The following is a 24,713-nucleotide window of genomic DNA, read 5'->3' on the forward strand; positions in this document are numbered from 1 at the left end:
ACCGCGCGGCAAGAAAGACTGAAGAAAATGGCGTTGGCTGTCTCTTTTATACCCCTGTTGCACTAACGTCAAGGAAGAGGCGAAGACAACCGACGCCAGACCAGGACTTTGGGATTCGGTCGACTGCGGGACCGCCTGACAGGATAACCCAAGTGTGATGACTGCAGCAGTATAGTACGATGAACATCTTTTGAATGGAGACCGCGGTACAGTGACAATTGGGTAATTTACCTTTTTCCACACTGTAGTGTGACCTTGGAGTTGGTATATATATATATATATATATATATATATATATATATATATATATATATATATAATATGCAGTGTGTGTTTGGGGCGGGGTGCAGGGAGACTTGCACCCCTACAAGAACATGGAAAAAAGGTAGATTTATGTTGTTTTTTTCAAGTTCGCGTTTTTGGAAACTATCATATCGTCTCGACAATATGAATTTTGAGTTTCTGAAAACTCACGCTTCTGACATAGATCCATATGTGCATGTATGGGAACATATATATATATATATATATATATATATATATATATATATATATATATATATATATATATATATATATATTCTCAGCGAGTTTTTATATGCACGTATAAAAGACAAACAGGACGTTTTAAGGTATCAAACAGTTTTACTGAGTCTTTCTTGAAGTTTTACTGAATACTTTTATCTGTGTGAATTTTTTACCCTTTGGTTTGGATGTTACCATGAGATATTTTGCAGGCATCCTAATTTTTATGAATAGCAGACTTGTGTTTACAAAGTTTGGCCACAAAAATCCATGTATGCTATATCAATGAGTTTAGAAAAAGGGCAAAGACCACCCTTTAAGCTTCCCATAAGCTGGCTCTCCAGCATTTTCCTCCGCATGTTATCCTATTATTAAACAAGGGGAAGGTGATATCCTCATAGTTATTATTAAGGAAGACATCTACACCTTAAAGTTAGAATTCAGGGATGCCTCCACTAGGATTCCAAATCTTGGTTGGCTGCCCACTCTCAAGACCTCAGCATCTATGCCTAAGGTGTCCTTCATGCCCCTTTTACCCATGCATTTGTCTGTGGTGGGTCTGGTCCCCACAGTTCCAGTCATACTTCCATCATTGGACTAGACTGGCTTAGAGTTTCTTTCAGTTTTTCTGTACTCTGTAGCCAAATTTAATGTGGCCCTCTGTATCTTCTTATCCTCCATACAGACAGGAAGAGGGAAGCTCACTCCAGTGAGAGACTGCGACTCCTCTGATTTTGGTGAGAAAGAGGAACTGAACTGTAGGTCAAAGCTTTCCTCTCCACTGGTGTTTGACAGATTGTGAGGACACACAGGCCTCTGCCCGTCTGTCAGAGGACATTCCCCACCATGTTCATTCATAATCACTGCTGCAGTAGCCTTAGCTGTATGTGTAGAATATCAACGCTTATGCAGTTTTGCCTTCCCAACCAGGGCTTGATCTCAGAGTACAAACAAACAGAATGGAATAGGGGAATTTTAAGTGAAAGACCTGCACCAGTAACATTTTTAGTTAAACCTAGAACAGATGTAACTGTTAAAAAAGTTATAAGTAGTAGGGCATATAAAATATTGCATGATAACTATAACAATCAATCAGAAGAGGTTAGAAAAGATTGGGAAGAGAGATTGGAAAAGCAAATTTACAAGAAAACAATGGGAAGACACATGTATTTCTCCCAGTATGCAACCAAGTCCAGAAAGTTTAGGATCTTTGCTTGGAAGTGTCTGCATAGGTGTTTTACATCCCAAGCAGATTTCAAAAACTTACGCAGTTTGGGCTGAGGAAAGATGAAAGTCCAGGAGCCCCCGAAGGATGGTCCTAGCAAAGCATGCTCTAGACCTGGAAAAGGAATCGAGGTTTAATGCTTTGCAAAAGTATGTACACAAGACCAAGCACCTGCCTCTAGAATGCTACTAGACTCCACCCTTTTCCAAAAAGCCATACAGAAAGCCAAGGCCCTCATAGAATGAGCCTTGACCCTGCCTGAAGTGCCTTATTATGAAGGGAATAACAAGCAGAAATCGCAAGGGACAGTCATCTGGAAACAAATCAGTTTTGATACAGGTTGCCTTTTCTTCTTACCTTCGCAGAAATAAACAGCTGTTCAGTTCTCCTGAAAGGTTTAGTTCTGTCAAAACAATACCTGAGCTACCTAAGCACACCCAGAGTATGAAGAATCCTCAATCTCTGGTTCTTAGGTGCTGGAAAGAAGAAGGGTAGAAGGATGCTTTGGCATAATACAAATTCTGAAACCACTTTAGGCATAAATGATGGATCTGCTCTAAAATACTTTGTTTATGGAATAGCATGTAAGGTTAAGCCACTGTAAGAAGTCACAGGTTCATAGCCAAGCACTAGGCCAGCTGCACCTGTGGGACATTTTAAGCCTAGCCAATTTTCCTTCCAAAGTGAGAATCAAATCTTGTTAGCTTGTGACTGTGAGGTAAACACCTTAACCACTATACCAAGCTCCAACCCCTTATACCAACTTGCAGCTCAGATACTCTTCTTGCAGAACTCATAGGAATATTGTCTTTCAAGAGATGAACTGCAAACCAGCCTGTTGAGGTGGTTCGAAAAAAAGAGGTAAAGTTAATTTTTTTCATAATGTTAAGATCCCAAGTTTCACCTCTTTTCCAGGTGGAAATGTATTTTAAAACCCCTTTCAAGAACGGCTTGACCAAAGACTGCTATGAAATGGGAAGCTATGTGACAAACATGGTAAAATGTCAGAGAGATGAACCTTACAGAGGAATATGAAAGGCCAGAAGATAACTCATTCAAATACTGCAAAACAATATTGAATGGGCCCTTGTTGTTAGTGTGGTAATGACTAGAAAACATTTCCTGGGTCCTGGTAGGTTTTTTTTGTCTCCTTTAACACCTACTGTACATCCTTAGAAAAAAATTTTGCAAAAGGAATCAGAAATGAATCATTCAAGTCAAGCAGTCAATTTTTTTTTGAGGTTGGAATCTATCAAGCATCCTTAGTCATGTTTGAGTAGATCTACTATCTGAGGAAGCTTATGGTAATTGCTTCTGGCCGACTGGCCAACTTCATGAGAAAGGAGTACCACAGCTGTCTGGGCCAGAAGGGAGTTCACCACAATGATGTTTGGAGAGTCCTTCTCAAACTTCAGTGATCCTGGATATCAGTGGAAAGGGACAGAATGTATAAAGGGACATTCTTGTCCAAGGGAATGAAAAAGTACGTTTCCCAGGCTTATTTGCAAGGAATCCTGGAACAGAATTTCTTCAGTTGTTTGTTTTGAAAGAAAGCAAATTAATCTACTTGAGGCACTCGCCCCCTCTCACTCAATTTCCATTCAGGAAGGACTGTCCTGATCCTACTCAGCTCTTCTCCCCAAGCATTTTACTCTGAATGTAAAACGTTTGGAGGGTTAAACTGCACTGAAGTACTACCTCCCAAGCTACCATAACCAACCTCGTTGCTGGTTGTGATATACTAATGGCAGAAGGACCGTATACTGAAAGGCATAATAATGTGGCAAGACTGTTGCACTGGGGATTGTGCAAACATTATAATATTGAAGTAGCTGAAAAAAGTACAGTTGTGAACACTTACCCTAAATGTAGATGTTTGAGTGTATTCACTGTTGCAGTCATCACATTTGGGTTATCTGCTTGCAGTAGCCCTCAGTCGGCCTGATTAACAAAGTCTCTTCTTCCATGACGTCAGGTAGTCAGGGGTATAAAACATGCAGCCGACGCCATTACATCAGTTTTTCTTGCCCCAGATGTCAGGTGCCCCCTTAATGGGAAGCAATAAAATATGTATATATATATATATATATATATATATATATATATATATATATATGTGTGTGTGTGTGTGTGTACAAGGTTATACCTCCAACAAAAAAGCAAATCCACCAAAAAGCTTTTAAGCATAGTAAGGATAGTGGAGGTATAGCCAAAAGGAAGTCAGGGGGCTGGAGGGAGGGTAACCAGGACTGCAACAGTAAATACACTCGAACATCTACATTTATGGTACGTGTACACAACTGTACTATGTTCATGTTTCACTGTTGCAGTCATCACACTTGGGTAGATTCCCAAAGCTAAGGATGGGAGGAGGAATTTAGATAGCGTTAGGACCAGCTATAAGCCCCTGCAAGACTGCAGTAGCAAAGCCAGCTCTGGATTTAGAGAAAATTGGCAAATGGTAATGCTTGGTGAAAGCATGTACTGAACTCCAGGTAGCAGCTTATGAGAAAGGCTGTACAGGTAGATGCAGCCCTGGTTGAATGGGGTCTGATCTCCTGAGGTATAGCTTTTCCATGGTGCTTATAGCAGAAATGAATGCAATGGCCTATCCACTTAGAAATGGTTTGCTTTGAAATAGCCTTCCCCTCTGCTCCTGCAGCAAATGCCACCAGCAGTTGTTCAGATTTCCTTTGAGGTTTAGTCCTGTCCAAGTAAAATCTAAGTTGTCTGTAAACATCTAAGGAGTGCAGTATCCGTTCCCCCTTGTTCTGTGGATTAGGAAAGAAGATTGGCAAATGAATGGACTGATTAAGAGCCACACTGGATACCACCTTGGGCGTGAAGGAGGGACTGGTTCTGAGAGACGCCCTGTCCGCATGAAAGATGATGAAAGGCTCCACTGCCATAAGGGCCTGTAATTCAGATACCCTTCTTGCTGAAGTGATTGCTAAAAGGAAAGCTGTTTTCCAGGAAAGGAATTTTAAATCTGCACTAGCAGCTGGCTCGAAAGGAGGAAGAGTGAGTTTTTCCAATACAAAGTTAAGGTCCCAGGCTGGAGTTGAGGCTCTCCTGGGTGGTCTTAAATTTTTGGCCCCTGTGAGGAATTGCTTGAGCAGTGGATGAGAGAAGAGGGGAGGCTCTGTGTTATAATGAGCTGAAATGGCTGAGGCGTGAATTTTGGAGGAGGAGAAAGAAAGGCCCTTGTGAAGCATCTCAGTTAAGTACTGAAGAATCTGAGGTAAGTTGGGTGCTACTGTGCTCATCCCTTGAGATTGGTTCCAGGCACAGAATTTTTTCCATTTGTCAGCATAAGATTTTCTAGTACTAGGCCTCCTTGCCTCTAAAATGATATCCATCACTTGTTTACTGAGGGATGGTAAAGGAGAGTTTAGGTAATTAGCTAGGCTGCTAGGTTCAGGGTTTGAAGCTGAGGGTGCAGAATCTGGTTCTCCTGCTGAGACAACAGGGTAGGGGTCTGAGGCAGGTGCCATGGAGCCAACAGTGACACACTGCTCAAGAGGGGGCACCAGTGTTGGCGTGGCCTGTCTGGTGCAATCAATATCACCCTTGGTTTGCCCTGCCTGATCTTTAGAAGTACTTTGGAGAAGAGAGGCAGAGATGGAAAGGCATAAACTGATAGTTTTTTCCAGCTGAAGGAAAGAGCATCCACTTTCCAAGCTTGTTTGTGGGGAGTCCTTGTGCAAAATATGTCCAGTTGGTAGTTCTGGAGGGGAGGCAAACAGGTCTATATCTGGGCTCCCCCATTTGTTTGTCAACATGTTGAAAATCTTTGGTTCCAGTTTCCACTTGTGTGGGTCCATGAGGTTTCTGCTAGTCCGTCTGCCAGTGCATTTAGTTTTCCTGGCAGGAATTGTGTCTGCAGATGTACTTGGTAGCTCAAGGCTGCGTTCCACAGTGCCATGGCTTGTCTGCAGAAGCGGTAAGAATGGGTACCCCCCTGCTTGTTTATGTACCACATAACAGTGGTGCTGTCCGTCTTTACCATTAATTGTCCTGGAAGAATGTAGTCCTTTGAAGGCTGTCAGAGCATTCTGTACAGCTAACATTTCTTTTTGATTGATATGCAGGTGGCATTTGACTTAGGTTCCATTTGCCCTGAATACACTTTGCTGCCAGGTGAGCCCCCCCATGCATAGTCTGATGCGTCTGCTGTTGGGGTTTGGGCGGCAGGGGGTAGAGTGAATGGTAGTCCCTTGTTTTGATGGCAGGCCTCTGCCCACCAAAGGAACTCTAACTGTAGGCAAGGCATGATAGGAATCATTGCTTCTAGATCCTGAGAATGTTGACATCATAGGCTTTTTAGATACCATTGTACTTTCCTCATATGCAGTCTTGCATATGGAATTAGAAGAATGCAGGAGGCCATGAACCCCAAGGCTTGCAGTATTTGTCTTGCAGATAGCAGGGCTTTTGTGGCCACTAGTTTGAAGTAGGTTGTCAAATTAATTTGTTTCTCTGGCGTAAGGAAAGCCATCTGGGAAGTTGTATTCAAACTTGCTCCCAGGAATATAATTTGTTGACAGGGTACAAGGCGTGATTTCTTTTCGTTTATGGTGTATCCCAGACAAGTTAGCACCCTTTGTACAAAAGCCAGATGATTCAAACGTATGTCCTGGCTTTCTGCCTGAATTAGACAATCATCCAGGTATGAGTATATATGAATATTTATTTGCCTGCAAAATGCAATGACTGGAGCTAGGCACTTTGTGGATACCCTGGGCACAGTAGATAAGCCAAAGGGCAGTGCAAAGAACTTATAGTGTGTGTAGCCTTCTTTGAAGCATAGGTATCTTCGGCAAGATTCCCTGACTGGGATGTGCAGGTATGCTTCCTTTAAATCGAATGTTGCCAACCAGGCATCTTTGCTTAGCATAGGAAGCAACTGGTGAAGAGTCAGCATCTTGAATTTTGGAATCACCAAAAAGGTGACAGGTCCAGGATAGGACGCCATGAATTGTCTTTTCTGGGTACCAGGAAAAGTCTTGAGTAGAAACCTTGTTACTTTTCCTCTTCTGGTACAGTGTGAATAGCCTTTATGCTTAAGAGAGGGAGTACTTGCTTTTGAATCTCTGCCCACTGATTTGGGGGTAGATCTGGCCAACCATTTGGGGTTGGTAACGTGTGGAAGTGAAATCTGTATCCTTGGGACACTATTTAAAACTCATTTGTCCTGGGTAATGAGTTCTCAGTTTTTTGCATCTAGAGCAATCTTTCCCCCCAAAGGGGCAGTCAGTTGAGAAGTGTTTGGAAGTTTTAAAGTTAAATCATTGAGACAGTTTCCCATAGGGGGGAGTTTTACTACTCCCAGATTTGAAAGTGGGCCCCCCACTGCTTAGTCCTGTGAGTACCCTGGGACTGAAGCCTGGGTGTTCTGCTGGATCTGGGTTTGGACTCAGAAGGCCTGGAAGAGGCAGAAAAGGACCAATTCTTAGAAGGCCAATGCCTACTAAATCTTGGAGGTTGTACTTGTAAAAAATCTTTAACAGTTTGCATAGATTTAGCTTTTTCCTCCATCTTTTTAACAATTTATTCTGCCTTATTGCCAAACAGGCGGCCCTGATTTAAGGGAGCATCCAGTAATTTAGTATTAACATGACATGGCAATGTTCCTTAAGCCAAGCATGCCTTCTAAGTACAGACCCAGTGACAGCAGCCCTGCAAGATGCCTCTAGTGAATCAAAACCACATTGCAAAGTATGTTTTCCAATTTGTTCAGCAGAATGCATTAAATCCTTATTTTCAGCACAATCAGGAATCAACATAATTTTCTGTTTAAGCAATTCAATAATATGCTGCTGATAATTTAACATATGAAACTGGCAGTTTAAGTCCCTAATGGCCAAAGTTGCAGAAGTGTATACCTTCTTACCCCATCTATTCAGCACCCTGGAGTCTCTATCAGAGGGGGTAGGATTTATGGCAGTAGTAGCTTTAATGCCCTTGGTTCCCTGTGAAATGGTTTCAGGATCCGCAGTAGGATTTTTGAAAAGAAACTTGTGAGAGTCAGGAACCCTGTAATATCTAATGCAGAGCTTTTCTCCCCCGGCCTCCACTGAAAATGGGCTTCCTGAGTCAAGTGGACCTCCCCAGTCACCAAACTGGAAATAAATAATAAATAAATCTATCAGGTTTTCTGGGTGCAGGAGATAAAGAGTCAGGGGCCAAGCTAGATTCTGAAAAGGCATCATTAACGATGTCTAGTACAAGAGGGATAGCTAAAGGCCTGTGCTGGGGCAGGAGTAAGAAATCCCTAAGCCTCTTTTTAGAATCAGAGAAATCCTGACTTTCCCAATGAAAATGCTCCCTAAGAGTATGCAAGGTTTCACCAATAGAGAAATCCTCCAGGGGGGGAAGCAGAGGGAATACTAATTGGTACACCTTGTTTGCTCTAGCATAGACTAGATCCAGGCCTGCTGAATCTAGCTTTGTTTATATGCTTGTTGTTTGTTTGCTTGTTATTTCCCTGGAAGCTAATTCCACCTAATACTCGGCTTCTCAGTGCTTCTGTGGATCACTAGTGATATCTGCATTGCTTACTGTACTTATTTCCTTGTTTCACTTGAAAGAAAGTTACTGTTTGCCGTTTTTGCATTTAGTTACTTGTAACACATTGCACTCAAGTTACCTGGCACTTGCTCACTAAAGCAATTATATAAGTCAGCACTAAAAATTAAAAGCACTACACCCTCACTCCCCACTGGCCCTTGTTTTCAATTATTAAGGAATTCCCAATATTATTCAAGCATGTCCAAAGGTCAGTTGTCAATCTCCTCTCCAGTCCAGCTGGTGAATCTGGGAATCTTGAGGCAATGTTATAACTGCCTCATGTACACAGACAACCCTCTCCTCCTCCCACATAACACAAATACTTGTGAGAGATGCAGCTATTTAGCCAAACTGGAGGCTGAGCTCTCTCAACTCAGGACTGGCAAGACCAGACAGGAGGAGAAGGCAACTACACACACCACAAAACCAGCCTCACATAATGCTACCACACCACTGAATCAAACACATAAACACACAAAGACATACTCGGAGGCTCTGAGTAAAAATTTACCTAAACAGCAGAGGCCTCCAAAGCAGACACCCAAACAACTGCTACCTCAAGACACTCCACAAGCAACACATAAACCACAAAACCAGTGTGCAAAGCAGTCACAGCCCTTAAGGCCAAATACAACACCAAACATACTTGTCATAGGTGACTCCATAGTCAGACACACTGACGTCCCACTCACCAGGCTGAACAAGGAGAGGGTCACAGTAAGCTGCCTATCGGGCGCTAGAATCCGCCACATAACACAAGCACTTGGGTCACTCCACGGCAAGTACAAATATGACACAGTCATTGTCCATGCTGGTGTGAACGACCTGAGACGTACCTCCCTGGACTACATGAAGAGAGACATAGAGGAGCTCTCTGATTATGTAGCCCAGGCAGGTATGATCCTAACCCTGAGCAGTATCCTTCCTTCACCAAGAATGATGCCACAATATAGAGACAAGATGATCAGCTTTAACAATTGGCTTAATGTCTGGTGTCATTCAAAGGGGATCCAGTGTCTGTCTGCCTGGGATGACATGCTTGACAAGCCACGCTGCTTCGCAAGGGACGGCTTGCACCTGTCAGCCCTGGGATTCCGGATATTGGCTAAGGCTTTTGCCACCCCATAGTGCCTTTTTAGGCAAGGCTCAAATTCTAAACCTACCACCCTAGAAAACAAAAATGGAAAGAAACTGAGGGTAATGCTGCTCAATGCCAGAAGTCTAAATCTCAAAATGCACGCACTCGAGGCCCTTCTCAGTATGGAGAACATCGATGTCTGTGCTGTAACTGAAACCTGGTTCAAGGCTCCTGAGAGCACCCCGGCGCTATTAGGTTTTACCTCATATCATGCGTTCCAGCCCCAAAACCCGGACCACACCACAAAAGGAGGAGGTGTATCCATATTCATAAAGGATACCCACACCTCCAGGTTGGTGGCAACGCAAGAAGCTTCGGAAACCATTGAGGTGCAACTAACCATAGGCAAAACTGCTCTACAAATTGTAGCATGCTACAGGCCACCCTCTCAAACTCAGGAACCCCACACAGCCTTCCTGAAGACACTGGAGGGTATAAATGTATCTCCAAACACCATCATATTGGGTGACTTCAACTACCCGAATATAGACTGGGAACATTACTCAAGCCCTAACTTTCTAGCCCAACGGTTCCTGGAGTTCATAAATTCAGATGCCATGGAACAGCTAGTCACTGTTCCCACGAGAGGAGAAAATATACTAGATCTCATTATCACAAACATGGGGACAAAATGCTCCACACCGGAAGTATATCCCTCATTGGTGAGATCTGATCATAAACTAATCTCACTGGAAATCCACATCCCCCCCCCCCAAACAAAAAGACCACAGTGAAGAACTTCTCTAAAGCAAACTTCACACTACTCAAGACTGGTGTGGTATCCTTCAAGGCCCCTGAGACAGTGGAAACCACAACCCAAGCTGCGGAAGCCCTTACAAATGCCTTCTATGAACACCTCCAGGACTGCATGGATCAGGCAATCCCAAATAAAACCAAGACTCTTTCCACAAAGGGCAAACGTCCAGTCTGGTGGACCCCAGCCATTAACAAACTTTACAATAAGAGGAGAAAGCTATTACATGATAGAACAAAATCCATAAAAGGGAAGTCACCCCTGATCATTATTAGTAAAAAATATGAGCACTCATAAAATCAACTAAGGCCAATTTTGAGAGAAAAATTGCCATGGATTCAAAGGACAATCATAAGGCCTTTTTCAGCTATGTTAGGAACCTGGGTGGAAACTCCCAGATATGCTCAGAATTAGTCCAAAATGATATAAAAATCACTGAACCCACAGACATTGCCAACATACTGGCAGACAGGTTCAGTGCAAACTTCACCCCCCTCTTCCCACCCTAAAGGAGAGAGAACTATCCCAGCGGAGTGTAGCCTCCCAGACATCTCAAATGCGCAGGTGAAAGCTGCTCTCTCTAAAGCTAAAAACACAGCATCAATGGGACCGGATGGTGTCCCCGGCTGTGTGCTACACGAGCTAAATGAGGAATTAAACCCGCACATAAGGCAGCTGTTTAATCTCAGCCTTACCACAGGATACGTGCCCAAGGAGTGGCGTACGGCAACTGTGGTCCCACTCCACAAAGGCGGTGCCTCTACACACCCTGGTAATTACCGCCCCATAAGCTTAACAAGTCTAGTCTGCAAAGCTATGGAGAGGATCATAATGGAGCTCATAAACAAAGATATAGGGGACTTGCAGACATTGGACCCGACCCAGTTTGGCTTCGTCAAGGGAAGATCATGCCTTTTGAACTTGGTCGACTTCTTCGAAACAGTCACCAAGGCCATTGATGAGGGAAAGGCAGTCCATACAGCCTACCTTGACCTTGCAAACGCTTTCGACACAACACCCCACTCGGGTATTGTAGAAAAACTTACCAGCTTAAATGTAAACCCATATGTCACAAGATGGGTTGCAAACTGGCTTAAGGACAGAACCCACAGGGTTAGAGTTGCTGGCGCTATGTCAGACTCCAAGCCGGTCACAAGTGGTGTCCCACAGGGCTCGGTCCTTGGCCCCCTATTGTTCGGCATCTACTTCTCAGAAGTACAGGCCAACATGTGAGGACTTTGGCTGACAAAGTTTGCAGACGACTGCAAACTGGGCGCCATAGTGGAAAGTGCATCGGACACGGATATCCTTCAGAAAGGACTCACGGAAACAGATAGCTGGTGCCAGAGCCATGGCCTGAAGTTAAACGCCAAAAAATGTATAGTCATACCCTTCGGGAAAAACAAGGTAACCCCAAGCTACCATATAGGTGGCAATCCACTAAGCACAAAAGAGGCTATCAGGGACCTGGGGACCCAGGTTGACAGTGGCCTTACTTTTGACACTCATGTTGCTAAAGTGGTTAGAAAGACCTTCTACATTGCCCACCTGATCATGAAGGGATTCACATCCAGATCTAGTGAGGTCATTGTTCCCCTGTACTCTTCACTTATCAGACCAATGATAGAGTACAATGCCCCATTCGGGATGTATCTCGCCTGACATCTGCAGCAATTGGAGAGACCCCAAAAGTTTCTCACCAAAAGGATAAAGGGACTCCAAAATCTGTCATATGCTGCCAGATTGAAGAAACTCCAGCTCTATTCAGTCGCATACCGTCTGCTCAGAGGTGACATGTACCTGACATACAAGGCCATGTCCAACCCAGAATTAATGGACATGCTCCACCTCAAAAAATCCAAATCCACCAAAACCACTAGAGCAAGTGACTTAAACCTTAGCACGGATATAAATAGGACGTGCTGGAGGGATAGATTTATCACTCAGAGACTCCCTATGCTGTGGAATAGAGTCCCGGTCCATGTGAGGCAGAGCACCTCGCTGGCTCTGTTCAAGAGAAATCTTGACCTGTGGATGGGAGATCGTAGGTTTACCCCGGGAATCATCTCTGTGTCACTGCTGGACAGAGGCACAACAAACTAATGGGTACAGTATTTTTTCATATAAGGGGTGGCGTAAGCCACAAAAATTCGGGCTAGGCTTATAAATGCCTTGGGGCAGATAGCCTAGTATAAACCTATGAACCTATGAATAGAGTCCCCAGCATCAGAATCCTCATAGGTAGATAAAGGTAAATCCTGGTCATCAGAGGAAACAGAAATTGCAGAATCCTGGTCAGAAGTATCACAAGCAAACTCAGTCCTAGGTCTCTTAGAGGGGGAAGGTTGGCTTCCCCTGATTGAAGTAATAAGGTCTTCAGCCATTCTTATCATTTGCTTTTTAGGTATAGAGGCCTGACCATGCAGTCTGGGCGTCAGTTTTCTAGGCATGGTTCAGATTTTACGCCTTGAAGAAGATGACGTCTGTTTAATATGCAAGTCAGTAGGCCTGACTACACCCTCAGAAGTGTCTGCACAGCGGCTCCAGACCCATCCAAGGTAGAGACATCCACAGGTTCCACAGCTGAAGCATCTCGTGGCATACCGGACTCTGAATGGGTCTCAGTAGAGGCCTGCGAATCTGAAGTAGCGGGTATCAGGGGCTGCGAAAGCGCCTCACTGAGTACCAGTGAACTGGCGACTGGCTTAGGAGAAGCGTTGTCGGCAGCTTTGGACCTAGGCGGCCTTGTCTCTATCTTTGCGTTTTTTCGGAATGTCGGTAGTCGGATGGCTTACTGAAGACATATCGGGATAATTAAACAGAGCACTAAAATATTTAGAAGTGAAAATATACAGATGACTGATAGTTCATGGCTTAAATAAGGCACAAAACCGACAGCGAGGTAAGTCGTGGTCAGGGCCTAGGCAAGGAATACAGTACGAATGAAAATCTTTATGAGGTATTCACTTTCCACAAGAAATGCTAAATTATTAATGACATCGGTTTAGAACAAGAAAAAGATTCCCCAATGGGGTACTTAGCTTTTAGTTGAAGACTTTGGTTCTGAAACTCGAAAATGAAAATTTCAGGAGTCGGCTGACCGGCACTTGCGAACTGGAAAAGAGGTAGGTGATAATGCTTTGTAAAGGTATAGACAGAAGTCCAAGTGGCAGCTTCCAAGATGCCCCTGGTGGGGACTCCTCTCAGGAATGCTGTGGAAATGGAGGCTGCCCTAGTGGAATGCGTATGAACAGACTTAGGGGGAGGTTTCCCATGAAATCTGTAGCAAAAATGGATGCAGTGCGATATCCATTTGGAGATGGTTTACTTGGAAATGGGTTTCTCCACTGCCCCTTGGGCAAAGCTGTCCAGCAGTTGGTCTGTTTTCCTGAAGGCTTTAGTACAGTCTAGGTAGTATCTGAGCTGTCTGTGCAAGTCTAGTGAGTGTAGAATTCTTTCCCCCTTGTTTAGAGGGTTAGGGAATAGGGTGGGTAGATGTATGGCCTGGTTGAGAGAGTCACATCAGATACCACCTTGGGCATGAAGGAGGGGTTAGTCTTCAGGGAGACCCTGTCTGCATGGAAAATGATGAAGGGCTCAATGGCCATCAATGCCTGAAGTTCTGAAACCCTTCTGGCTGAGGTGATAGCTAGCAGGAAAGCAGTCTTCCAGGAGAGGTATTTTAGTTCTGCTATAGCAGCAGGTTCAAAGGGTGGTAAGCTTAGTTTTTACAAAACATAATTCAGGTCCCAGGCTGGTGTGGATGGCCTTCTGGGAGGTCTGATATTCGAAGCCCCTCTGAGGAACTGCTTAATCAAAGGATGTGAGAACAGGGGCGGATCTGTATTGAAATAAGCTGAAATGCCTGAGGCATGGATTTTAATAGAAGAGAAGGAGAGGCCAGAATTTAGTAACTCTGGCTAGACAGTCCAGGATAAGAGGGATGGAAGGATGTGAGGAACTGCCCCATCTGGACTGGTTCCAGGAGCAGAATCTTTTCCATTTTCCAGTGCAAAATTTTCTGGTGCTGGGCCTCCTGGCCTCTGTGATAATGTCTAGTACCCGTTTGCTTTTAGGGTATAAGCCATGCTGTCATTTTGAGAGTCTGCAAGTCCGGGTGCAGCATTCCTCCCCTCTCCCGCCTGAGTAAAGAGGTCTGAGATGAGGGGAAGCTGCCTGGGAGGCTGAAATGTCAGGCTGCGCAGTAAGGGGTACCAATGCTGCCTGGGCCAATCTGGACAAATGAGGATGGCCTTTGGCCTCTCCTCCCTCATCTTGATCAGTAACTTGGGGATAAGAGGCAGAGGAGGGAATGTGTACACAAAAAGGGAGTTACAGGGGAAGGTCAAGGTATCCACCTTCCACGCTAGGTGGTGATACTCCCTGGTACATATTTTTTCCAACTGGTAGCTGAGGTGCGAAGCAAAGAGATCCACCTCCAGAGTTCCCCACTCCTGAGTGACTTGCAAAAAGATTTTTCTGTGGAGCTGCCATTTGTGGGGGTCCAGCAAGTTTCTGCTTAAGTGGTCTGCCAGGGAGCTATTGATCCCTGGTAGGTATTGGGCTATTAGATGCAATACCATGGAGGAGGTTGTCTGCCAGAGGTTCATAGCTAGCCTGCACAGAGGGTAAGATTGAGTCCCTCCCTGTTTGTTGATGTACCACATTACAGTGGTGTTGTCTGTTTTGATAAGGAAGAGCCCTGGCATGAGATGGGATTTGAAGGATATCAGGGCCTTCTGTACTGCCACCATTTCCTTCTGGTTGATGTGTAAAGGAAGGTGCTGGGCATTCCAAAGGCCTTGGGTGCACTTTCTTACCAGGTGAGCACCCCAAGCCATGTCTGAGGCTTCAGTGGTGATGATTTGGCTGGTAGGGCAGAGGATGAAGGGGAGACCCTTGTTCTTGGCACAGGCCCTTACCCACCAGAGAAACTCGGCCCTTATACAGAGGATAAAAGGGAGAGGGGTCTCTAGAGACACAGTGCTGACGCCAAATATTATTTACATACCACTGAAATTTCCTCATGTGGAGCCTGGCCAGAGGAATTGGAAGGGTGCAAGATGACATGTACCCCAAAGCTTGCAGGAACTTCCTCTCTGTGAGGTGACTTCTGGAAGCCAGCTGAGTAGAGTAGAGAGGCAGGAAGCTCTGCTTTTCTGGGGATAGGAAGGCCATTTGAGATGGTGTGTCAGCAGTGCTCCCAGGAAAATGATCCTTCTGGAAGGAGTCTGCTTTGATTTCTGTTCGTTGATGGTGAACCCTAAGGAGGTTAGGATGGTTTTGACAAAGGGGAGGTCCTGGAGCAGCTTTTCTTTGCACTCTGCCTGAATGAGGCAGCCACATAAGGGTAAATCTGAATATTTCTCTGTCTGCAAAATACTACGGCCGGGGCTAAGCATTTGTTGAATACCCTGGGAGCAGTAGATAAGCCAAAGGGTGGTGCAGACAACTAAAAGTGTTGTAAGCCTTCCCTGAATCGCAGGAATTTCCTGCAAGATTCCCTTATGAGGATGTGGAGGTAGGCCATCCTTTAGGTCTAGGTTCACTAACCAGGCATTTTTTTGTCAGCACAGCTGCTGCAAAGTTAGCATTTTGAATTTGGGGACCATGAGGGAGGTGTTCAGAATGGACAGATCCAGGATGGGGTGCTAAGTGCCCTCTTTTCTGGGAACAAGAAATAGTCTGGAATAAAAGCCTTTGTCTGTTTTTTTTCTGCGGGAACAGGTACTGCCTCCTGGGATATGAGAATCTGGACTTGTTTTAATGCCTCTGCCCATTGATTCGGAGGCAAGTCTGGGCACCCTCTTGGAATTGGGAGTTTGGTGAAAGAGATACTGTTCAATTAAAAATGCACTGGAACTTAAATTGTCACATTGTTTACATGACTAATTGTATTTTATTTTATTCTACAAATTGGTTTTAAATACCATTTTAAATCAGTTGAAATTTAAGCGTATATTTTATTTCCATCATCATACATACATTTTTTCTTACTTTTATTTTTTTTTCTGGTTCTTTTTTCCACTTTATTCAAAATGATGTGTAATAACAATACTAACTAATTATACAATTATATATGTTTTTAGGGTTCTTGTACACAGACCTGAAGAAGTCTAGAAGGACGAAAGCGATCTTTGTTAACAATAGGTTATGAAAATAGAAATTGATTTTTACATGCAAAATGTATATATATATATATTTTTTTTTTTTTTTTGATTGCCAAATGAACTAAGATTGATATATTTCCAGCCATGCAGTATACTGTCTTGGATAAAAATCACAGACTTAATCTACTTAATAATTTGGTTAAATAAGAGGTACCACATCATTATATAATTTTAAAGTACATAAGGGTTATATATTATTATGACAGCTACTAAGTAGGGCAGGACCAGCTCGAATGTCACACTGATGGGGGAAGGGATGTGAATTTAACATGTGTACCAATAACACTTTGTTTTACAGCATAATAATCCACTCCCATGCCTGATAAAAAGTATATAAATATATATATATATATATATATATATATATATATATATATATATATATATATTTAGAAAGCTTGTGAGGAAATTATTCTATTTTTGTTTTACTTGGATAAATAACAGACTTAATAATCTACTTAATAATTTGGTTAAATAAGAGGTACCACATCATTATATAATTTTATTTAAAGTGCATAAGGGTTATATATTATTATGACAGCTACTAAGTAGGGCAGGACCAGCTCGAATGTCACACTGATGGGGGAAGGGATGTGAATTTAACATGTGTACCAATAACACTGTTTTACAGCACAATAAACCACTCCCATGCTTGATAAAAAGTATATATATATATATATATATATATATATATATATATATTTAGAAAGCTTGTGAGGAAATTATTATTCTATTTTTGTTTTACTTGGATTGCTTGTCTGTGTACTTAATAAAGGATTTTCAACTGGAAACAGACTGCCTGCCTTGCTTGGATTACTTTCGAATACTTAGTAATGCTGTATAATTATATATTTTCTATTATTACTTTTTGTTTTATTTTGTTTTGACTTAAGATGAGTTTATGTTCGCTACTTCTACTACTATTGCCTGATCTGATTAATATACAGTGATTAACTAGAAACATATGGACTGAAAATCTTCCACACAGAGAAGTTTCTTACACTGTTTTTTTTTTTTTTTTTTTTTGAAAAATGATCTTTAAGACTCATTGGTCTTTGGTTACAAAAAGTCAATTTTCTTTGCAGAGGGAGAGCCTTCCTCCTAGCTTTTGGTGAGTGAAAGGAGGGCAGAGGGGAGAAAGGGAGTCACTGAGAAGTTTTGCCATAGAAGGGTTGCTTAGAACTCCCTGCCTTAGTGGAGGAGTTCCACTGTTTGTTTCTCTGCTGTCCCTGGGATAAAGTCCTGGGTGGTCTGTCCATGCAGGGCTTACCTTGCCCCTGTCTACTAGGTGCAGGAAAGGACCAGTGCTTAGAGGGGAAATTCCTGCTGACCCTGGGAGTTTGGACCTGAAAGAAATCTTTTACTGTTTGCATAGATTTTGCTTTGTCTTCCATCTTTTTAAGCACTTCTTCTGCTTTAATTCCAAACAAGCGGTCCTTATCCAAGGATGCATCAATTAATTTACACTTGACATGATAGGGAGAGGTTGTTCCTTCAACCATGCATGTCTCCTAATGACAGATCTTGACACTGCTGCCCTGCTTGAGGCTTCTAGTGCATCATATCCACAGTGCAAAGAGTGTTTGGCCACTTGACAAGTAGAGTGTAGTAAATCTGCTAACTCTTTAAAATTGGCACAGTCAGTAAAGGAAGAAATCTTTTGTTTTAATAATTCCAAAGTGTGTTGTCGATCTTTTAACACATGGAACTGACAGTTGATTGCTCTACTAGCTAAGGTTGCAGAGGTGTATACTTTTTTACCCCATCTGTCCAGAGCTCTGGATTCCTTGTCAGAAGGGATATGATTTTTTGCAGGACTAACTTTAGCTCCTTTAGGTCCCTGTGTAATGACCTCAGGGTCTGCAGCAGGATTTCTGTACAGGTATTTGTGAGAATCCGGCACTCTGTGATACCTGTCAGGTTTAGTGGGTGCAGGTGGGAGGGTGTCAGGGGCCAAGATGGATTCATAGAAAACATCATCCACCACTTCTAAAATAGAGGGGTGGCCAGAGGTCTGTGCTGGGACAGGTCTAGAAACTCTCTTAGTCTTTTCTTAGACTGGGGGAAGTCCTCAGATTCCCAGTTGAAATGTTCCCTGAGGGTGTGAAGGGTTTCCCCAAAGGAAAGGTCTTCTGGTGGGGAGGCAGAAGGAACGGATTCCTCTGCATCTGAGTCTTCATAAGCACTAACAGGCTGTTGTTCCTCTTCAAAAACTGAATAATCAGATTCCTCAGAATCCTGTTCTGACAGTATTTCAGGAGAAGGGTGTCTTTTCCTTTTAGAGGATGTGGCCAGACTACCCCCGATAAGGTAGATAAGATCTTCCGCCATCTTAAGCATTTGTGCTTGGGGAGGTGGAGCAGCAGTAAGATGGAGACTAGAGGTAGATTTCCTATGAGTGGCCTGGCTTCTCTCAGACTGATGATTCTCTTAGGCCTAGAAGCCAGGCCACTCCTAGAGGTAGATTTCCTAGGAGTGGCCTGGCATCTAGGCCTAAGAGAATCATCAGTCTGAGTAAAGCGGTAGTTGGATGAGATGATGCCGTTTTTTTGTCAAGAATCGGTAGTGCGAGAGGCCTCCTTGGAAGCTGGTGCACGCATCGCGGCTCCAGACCTAACAAAGGCAGAGAAGACCAAAAGCTCAGAAGACGAAGATTTCTGCAGCATATCAGACTCCGAAAGGGTCTCGGTAGAGGCCTGCATAGATATCGTATTGGGCATCAGGGGCTGTGAAAGCACCTCACTTAATTCTGTAGAACTGACTACCGGCTTACCGGTAGCATCGTCGAAAGGCTTAGCCTTGTGTGGTCTGTCTCTATCTTTATCCCTACATTTTTTTGGAATTTCTATGGATTGCTGGCTGACAGATGCCATTTTGGAATGCTAAGACAGAAGATGAAAATACCCATCTACAATAAGAGCTCTACGATGAATGGTTCTCGTGTTGAAGAGGGCACAGAACCGGCAATGGGGGACGTCATGGTCTGGGCCTAAACAAGTGATGCAGTATGAATGGAAGTCTCGGTGTGGGATCTGCTTTCCACAGGCAAGACAATTGCTAACTTTTTCTGACATTGGTTAGTGCAAGAAAAAAGAATCCCCAACGGGGTACTTAGCTTTAGACTTTTCAGCTGAAAATTCGAACTCTATTAGAGACCGACCGGCACACTTGTGAACTGCTTCTGCTACGGGCTCCTCGGCAAGAAAGACTGATGTAATGGCGTCGGCTGCCTTGCTTTATAGCACTGATCACCTGACGTCCGTCAACGAGACAGCAGCCGACGCAAAAAAACATTGACTCTGGTATTTGGGCCGGCCGTGGGCTACCACAGCAGGGATAACCCACAGGTGATGACTGCAACAGTGAAACATGAAGAACATCTAGTACTCCATGTAACTGATGGCAAGCTTTGCAGCTCAAAGGAATTTTACATCTAATTTTCTGAGCACTGACAGATGTAAATGAGTTAATGTCTATGTTCCATGAGACTAACTTCGCAGTGTGTTAACCTTCTATCAAGGGTCTTTCAGATGACTGATGCCTCTAATTACAAAACAAAACACAATGTACACAAGACATAAAAAAACTGTCCTACAGATGTTCATGCAATTAATGCATTCTTAAGCTCTATCTGTACTTACATCACAAATGTCAATATGTAAGGCAGAATTTTTAAGAAGAAGCAAATATGTAACTCCACACTTGCTTAAAGATAAAAATCACAAATGATTTTATTAAAAACTAAAGCTTCCTTTTTTGGAAAAAGGACACAGATCATCACTGCAGGGATAACGTCTCAACAATTGCTGTGGTGCACGTTAAAACCTTTGAAAAGTCATTAGAAAATTATTTGCACGAAAGATAACGTCCAGATTGCACATACTGAAAATACAATGTTGTTTTCTTCACTCTCTTACTGACCTAGTTTAACTGCTAACTCTTGTGGCTTTTTGTCTTCCTTCTTTATGACTGCAGCTGCTGGTTCTTGGAGACCTACATTCTCCTTTAGATTGACATCCTGTGGCTTTTCATTCAGATTTGACTTCTCATCCTTAGGGGTAGAAAAAAAGATAAATTAAGAATATCAAAATGAGTGTTTTCCCCTTACTCCAAGAGGGTATTTTTTTTAGAAAAAAGATTTTTAGGAGATAATGAACGAACCACTGTTCATGGTTATGACTATTTGAAGCTTCTGCATCTCAATATTATGTATAATATGCACACTGAACTGTTTATTCATAACAAGAGGACCATTACCACTTGATTAGACAACTACAGCAGCAAAATACATGAAATGCAATTAAATTATTATTTAAATCAGAGTTCTTCTACCTTTTGTTTTGTGAGCATCTACAGCAAATGTATATGCCCATGGACCTACACCAATAACCAACTGTCAAGAGTTTTACATACAAGACAGAGTGGGCACTGAAATAATTTCAGATAAAAAGAAAACTTGTATGAAGCAGTCACCATAACACTGGATCTTGAAGTGTGTGTATATTAAGGTAGAGAGAAGTACTGTGATTTTTCACACCATAGGCACCTACACTGTGTGTCAAGATTTTTTGGCAGGCATACAGAACCCCACCTGGTGAAATCACCACAATACCCAAGACAGCATAAAATAGGCAGCAACTACAAATTCTCCCCATTTCTTTCTTGAGTCCAATCACTAGTTCCATAACTGCCTAAGACAACCTTATCTCTCCCAATATCAGAAATTTTGCAAGGGTGTAAAATTTTCAGCATGACCTACACATTGGCAAAATTCCTGTATGGCAAGTGCAAGGCAAGCCATATGCATCTAATGAAAAGGAGATACTACAACCAGGGGAATATACCACTCACTCAAGATGCACATCGGGGAAACTCCTTGGTTCTTTGAAGTTATTACCCCAAATGTCCAACTAAACACCAATTTATTCAGCATATGGATCCCCCACCAACCCCACTGTAGGTAACAACAGCATGAATACTAGGTCATTCAAGTAAATTTCTGAAGCCCCTCATCTAGAGCCATATAAAGAAGATGCCTTTTTTCAGTATAAAGTAAGTTGCACTAATCCTATACAACAGACTGTGGTAATATTATGTGGACCTTCTGTATATCAGTATAGCAATACCGGTCAATAGAACACTTGTCTTCCAATAGCTAGCTTCAATCCAAACCCTTGCATCTCAATACTAGACTTGTTAGGCAGTGAGTAATATCAATAATCACTCTATGTGCACTTTCTTATTTGGTCACAGGACGCACAATACCACCAAGCATAAGTTAAGCATAATGCTCTAGAAGAATTAAGAGGAAGGCAGGAGGGTGGAAGCAAATACAAAGACAAAAATGAAGCCAGACATTTAATGTTATGGCAAGCCTCACACACGCACCTATACTACAAAACTTGCTTTTCATTCATGTCTGTCTAGTAATCATAACTTGTAGGCAGAGCAACAAACAGTAAATGCAAAGATGGGTGAGGGCTCTGACAAGCACACATTGGATACATTCAGTAACAAAACAACATCTTGATTTAGATAGAATTACTATCTATCTTTTAATGATTAAAATGCAGAAATTGTCAGGTCAGTGCTCTGCAGATATCCCCACAGAAGCACCTCTATAAAAGGTCACTGCTGTACCAGCATCTAGAGTAGTTTAAGCTCTAACAGGACCCTGGACAAATCTTGTCAGCTGATTAAAAGAAAAAATACAAATGGTTAACCAGTTAAAAAAAAAATGCTTTCCAAAAGGAGCGCTGAACCTGTTAGAGGTAAAGGAAATGCACATTTGGTCTGATTCCCCAATGTGCTATATATTTACAGGCCTTGCATTGCTTTCTATGGTCCATTAAAACACTGCAAAAAAGATTTTGTAATTTAAGATGTTGGCAAAAAGAATACTGAGATCTCCTGATTAAGGACAAACATTGTGACGACCTCAGGTTTAACACAGGGACTGAAAACTATGTTACTCTGTTCTTAAGAACGAACACATAGTACTGCATACACATCAAGGCCTGTAACACTTATGTTCTCCTTGCCCAAGTAATTGCTAAAACACCACTTTCCAGGTCAGGAATTTGAATTTCAAGGAAGCAGTAAGAAGAAGAAGAAGAAAAAAAGAAAAAAGAAAAGCTCTGGGGTCCTCTAATTTTACTACAACAAAATTCAAATCCCATGGTTAGAGTACCACTTTTCTAGGTTTAAGATGCAGCACTCTCTAAAGACCATAACAGGTTCTCACCGGAGACTGAACTGTTAAGGCAGCATGCAATCAAGTCTCTCAACAACAAGTAGCATTATGACTCCATCATAGTTCATGTTTGGTGTGAATGACTTGAGATGTACCTCACTAGACTATATGAAGAGAGAAAGGACTGAGCTCTGAATGTGTGTCCCAGGCAGGTATGTCCCTAGCCTTGAGCAGCATTCTACCCTAACCTAGGAGGATACCACAACATAAACAAAAAATGATTGACTTCAACAATTGGCTCAGTTTCGGGTGTCATTCTAAGGGGATCCAGTTCCTGTCAGTCTGGGATGACATGGTTGATGGTCCACGCTACTTTATCAAAGATGGTCTTCACCTGTCACATCTAGGCTTTCACTTACTGGCTACGGTAAGGATTATAGTGCTAAACACTAAGAGCTTAAATCAGAAATTGCACTCTCTGGAAGCACTTTTCTATCTGGAGAATGTTGATGTCTGTGCAGTCACAGAAACTTGGCTCAGGACCGCAGAGAGTACCCCAGCCCTGAAAGGCTACAATGCCTTCCACATTTTCAGAATGCAAAATGAATGTGTGAGAACCAAAGAAGGAGGAACATTTATCTTCATCAAAGATGAATATACCTCTAGACTGGTTAGACAGGAAAACTACATGGAGTTACTCCAAGTTCAACTAACTGTGGGTAAGACCCCCCCCCTTCATGTCATCATTAGATATATGCCCCCTTCAATGAAACAAGATACCCATTCCGCTTATTTGGACTTACTTGAGTCAATCAAACTACAACCAAACACTCTAGTCATAGGCGATTAACTATCCCTACATTGATTAGGAAACTTATACGAGTACCAACATGCTTGCACAAAGGGTCCTGGATTTTGTTAACACTAATGCCCTAGAACAAATAGTATGCAACCCTACAAGGGGAAATATTCTCGACCTGGTCCTCAACAACACAGGTGACCACTGCACCACCACAAGTATAGGACCCTCACTGGTTAAATCTGATCACAAATCATTCACATTTGAAGTAGCTATAACACCTGAACCCCTCTTAGGTGAAATCAGGCTAAATAGTTTCATCAAAGCTAATTATAGCCTCCTAAAGGATGGCACAAATAACTTCCAAGCTCCTGTTCCTACAGATGGCATTGACAATTACACTAAGGTATACACAAATGCCCTGTACAAACACTTATACAAATGTACTGATACAGCTGTACCTGACAAGATCAGAACAAGATCCTCAAGAAAAAACAAGCCTCCCTGGTGGACATCTAGCATTAATAACTTATACAACAAGAGGAAGAAGTTGCTGTCTAAGAATAAAAAAGAGAGGACCCAGCACTGGAAGAACACCCTCCTCTGCTTGAACAAACAAATAAGAGAACTTGTAAAATACTCCAAGGGCAACTTTGAAAAAAAAAAAAGCAATCGCAGCCAAGGATAACCATAAGGCATTCTTCAGCTATATCCATAACCTAAAAGGTAGGACCCAGACATGTGCTGAACTAGCATTGGATGGGATCACACACACTGATCCTGTGAAAATAGCTAACCTGTTGGCTGACAGGCTTTGCAAAAATTTCACCCCCTGCCCCCTCAAAACATTCCACAAAGTATTTCTTCTACATCTCTCCCACCTTGCATCTCCAAAGAGCAAGTCATTACTGCTCTCTACAAGGCCAAAAGCACAGCCTCTATGGGACTGGATGGCATCCCAGGCTGCATTTTAAACAGTCTAAAACATGAGCCAGCAACTCCATTAGGTACTCTCTTCAATCACAGCCTGAGTACTGGTTTTGTCCCTGCTGAATGGAAAACAGCAACAGTCATCCCCCTTAATAAAAGAGGTACAGCAACAGACCCTGGGAATTGCAGACTGATCAGCTTAACCAGCCTTATCTGTAAGGCCATAGAACAAATCATGACAGACCTTTTAAATAAGGATATAGGTGATCTCCAAACCCTTGAACCAACACAGTATGGTTTTGTCAGACAAGTCACGTCTGTTAAACCTGATGGACTTCTTCAAAAACATCACCTGAGCAACAGACGAAGGCAAATCTGTGCATACAGCTTGCCTCGATTTAGCCAAGTC

At 42.7% G+C, this 24,713-nt stretch overlaps 1 protein-coding gene across 2 annotated transcripts in view; it reads right to left on the reverse strand.

The window, feature by feature from the left end:
* The window catches only part of GOLM1 (golgi membrane protein 1), a 1,295,551-nt gene that overhangs the window by 304,289 nt on the left and 966,549 nt on the right, over window positions 1-24,713 (reverse strand). For both annotated transcript variants that reach the window (XM_044060901.1, XM_044060899.1), the window contains exon 7: window positions 20,304-20,433. In XM_044060901.1, the coding sequence (XP_043916836.1) occupies window positions 20,304-20,433 (130 nt within the window). The remainder of the gene's footprint in view (window positions 1-20,303; window positions 20,434-24,713) is intronic.

Source organism: Protopterus annectens, chromosome 2.part0 (genome assembly GCF_019279795.1).
Source record: "Protopterus annectens isolate FY-2018-M chromosome 2.part0, PAN1.0, whole genome shotgun sequence".
Lineage (NCBI taxonomy): Eukaryota > Metazoa > Chordata > Ceratodontiformes > Protopteridae > Protopterus > Protopterus annectens.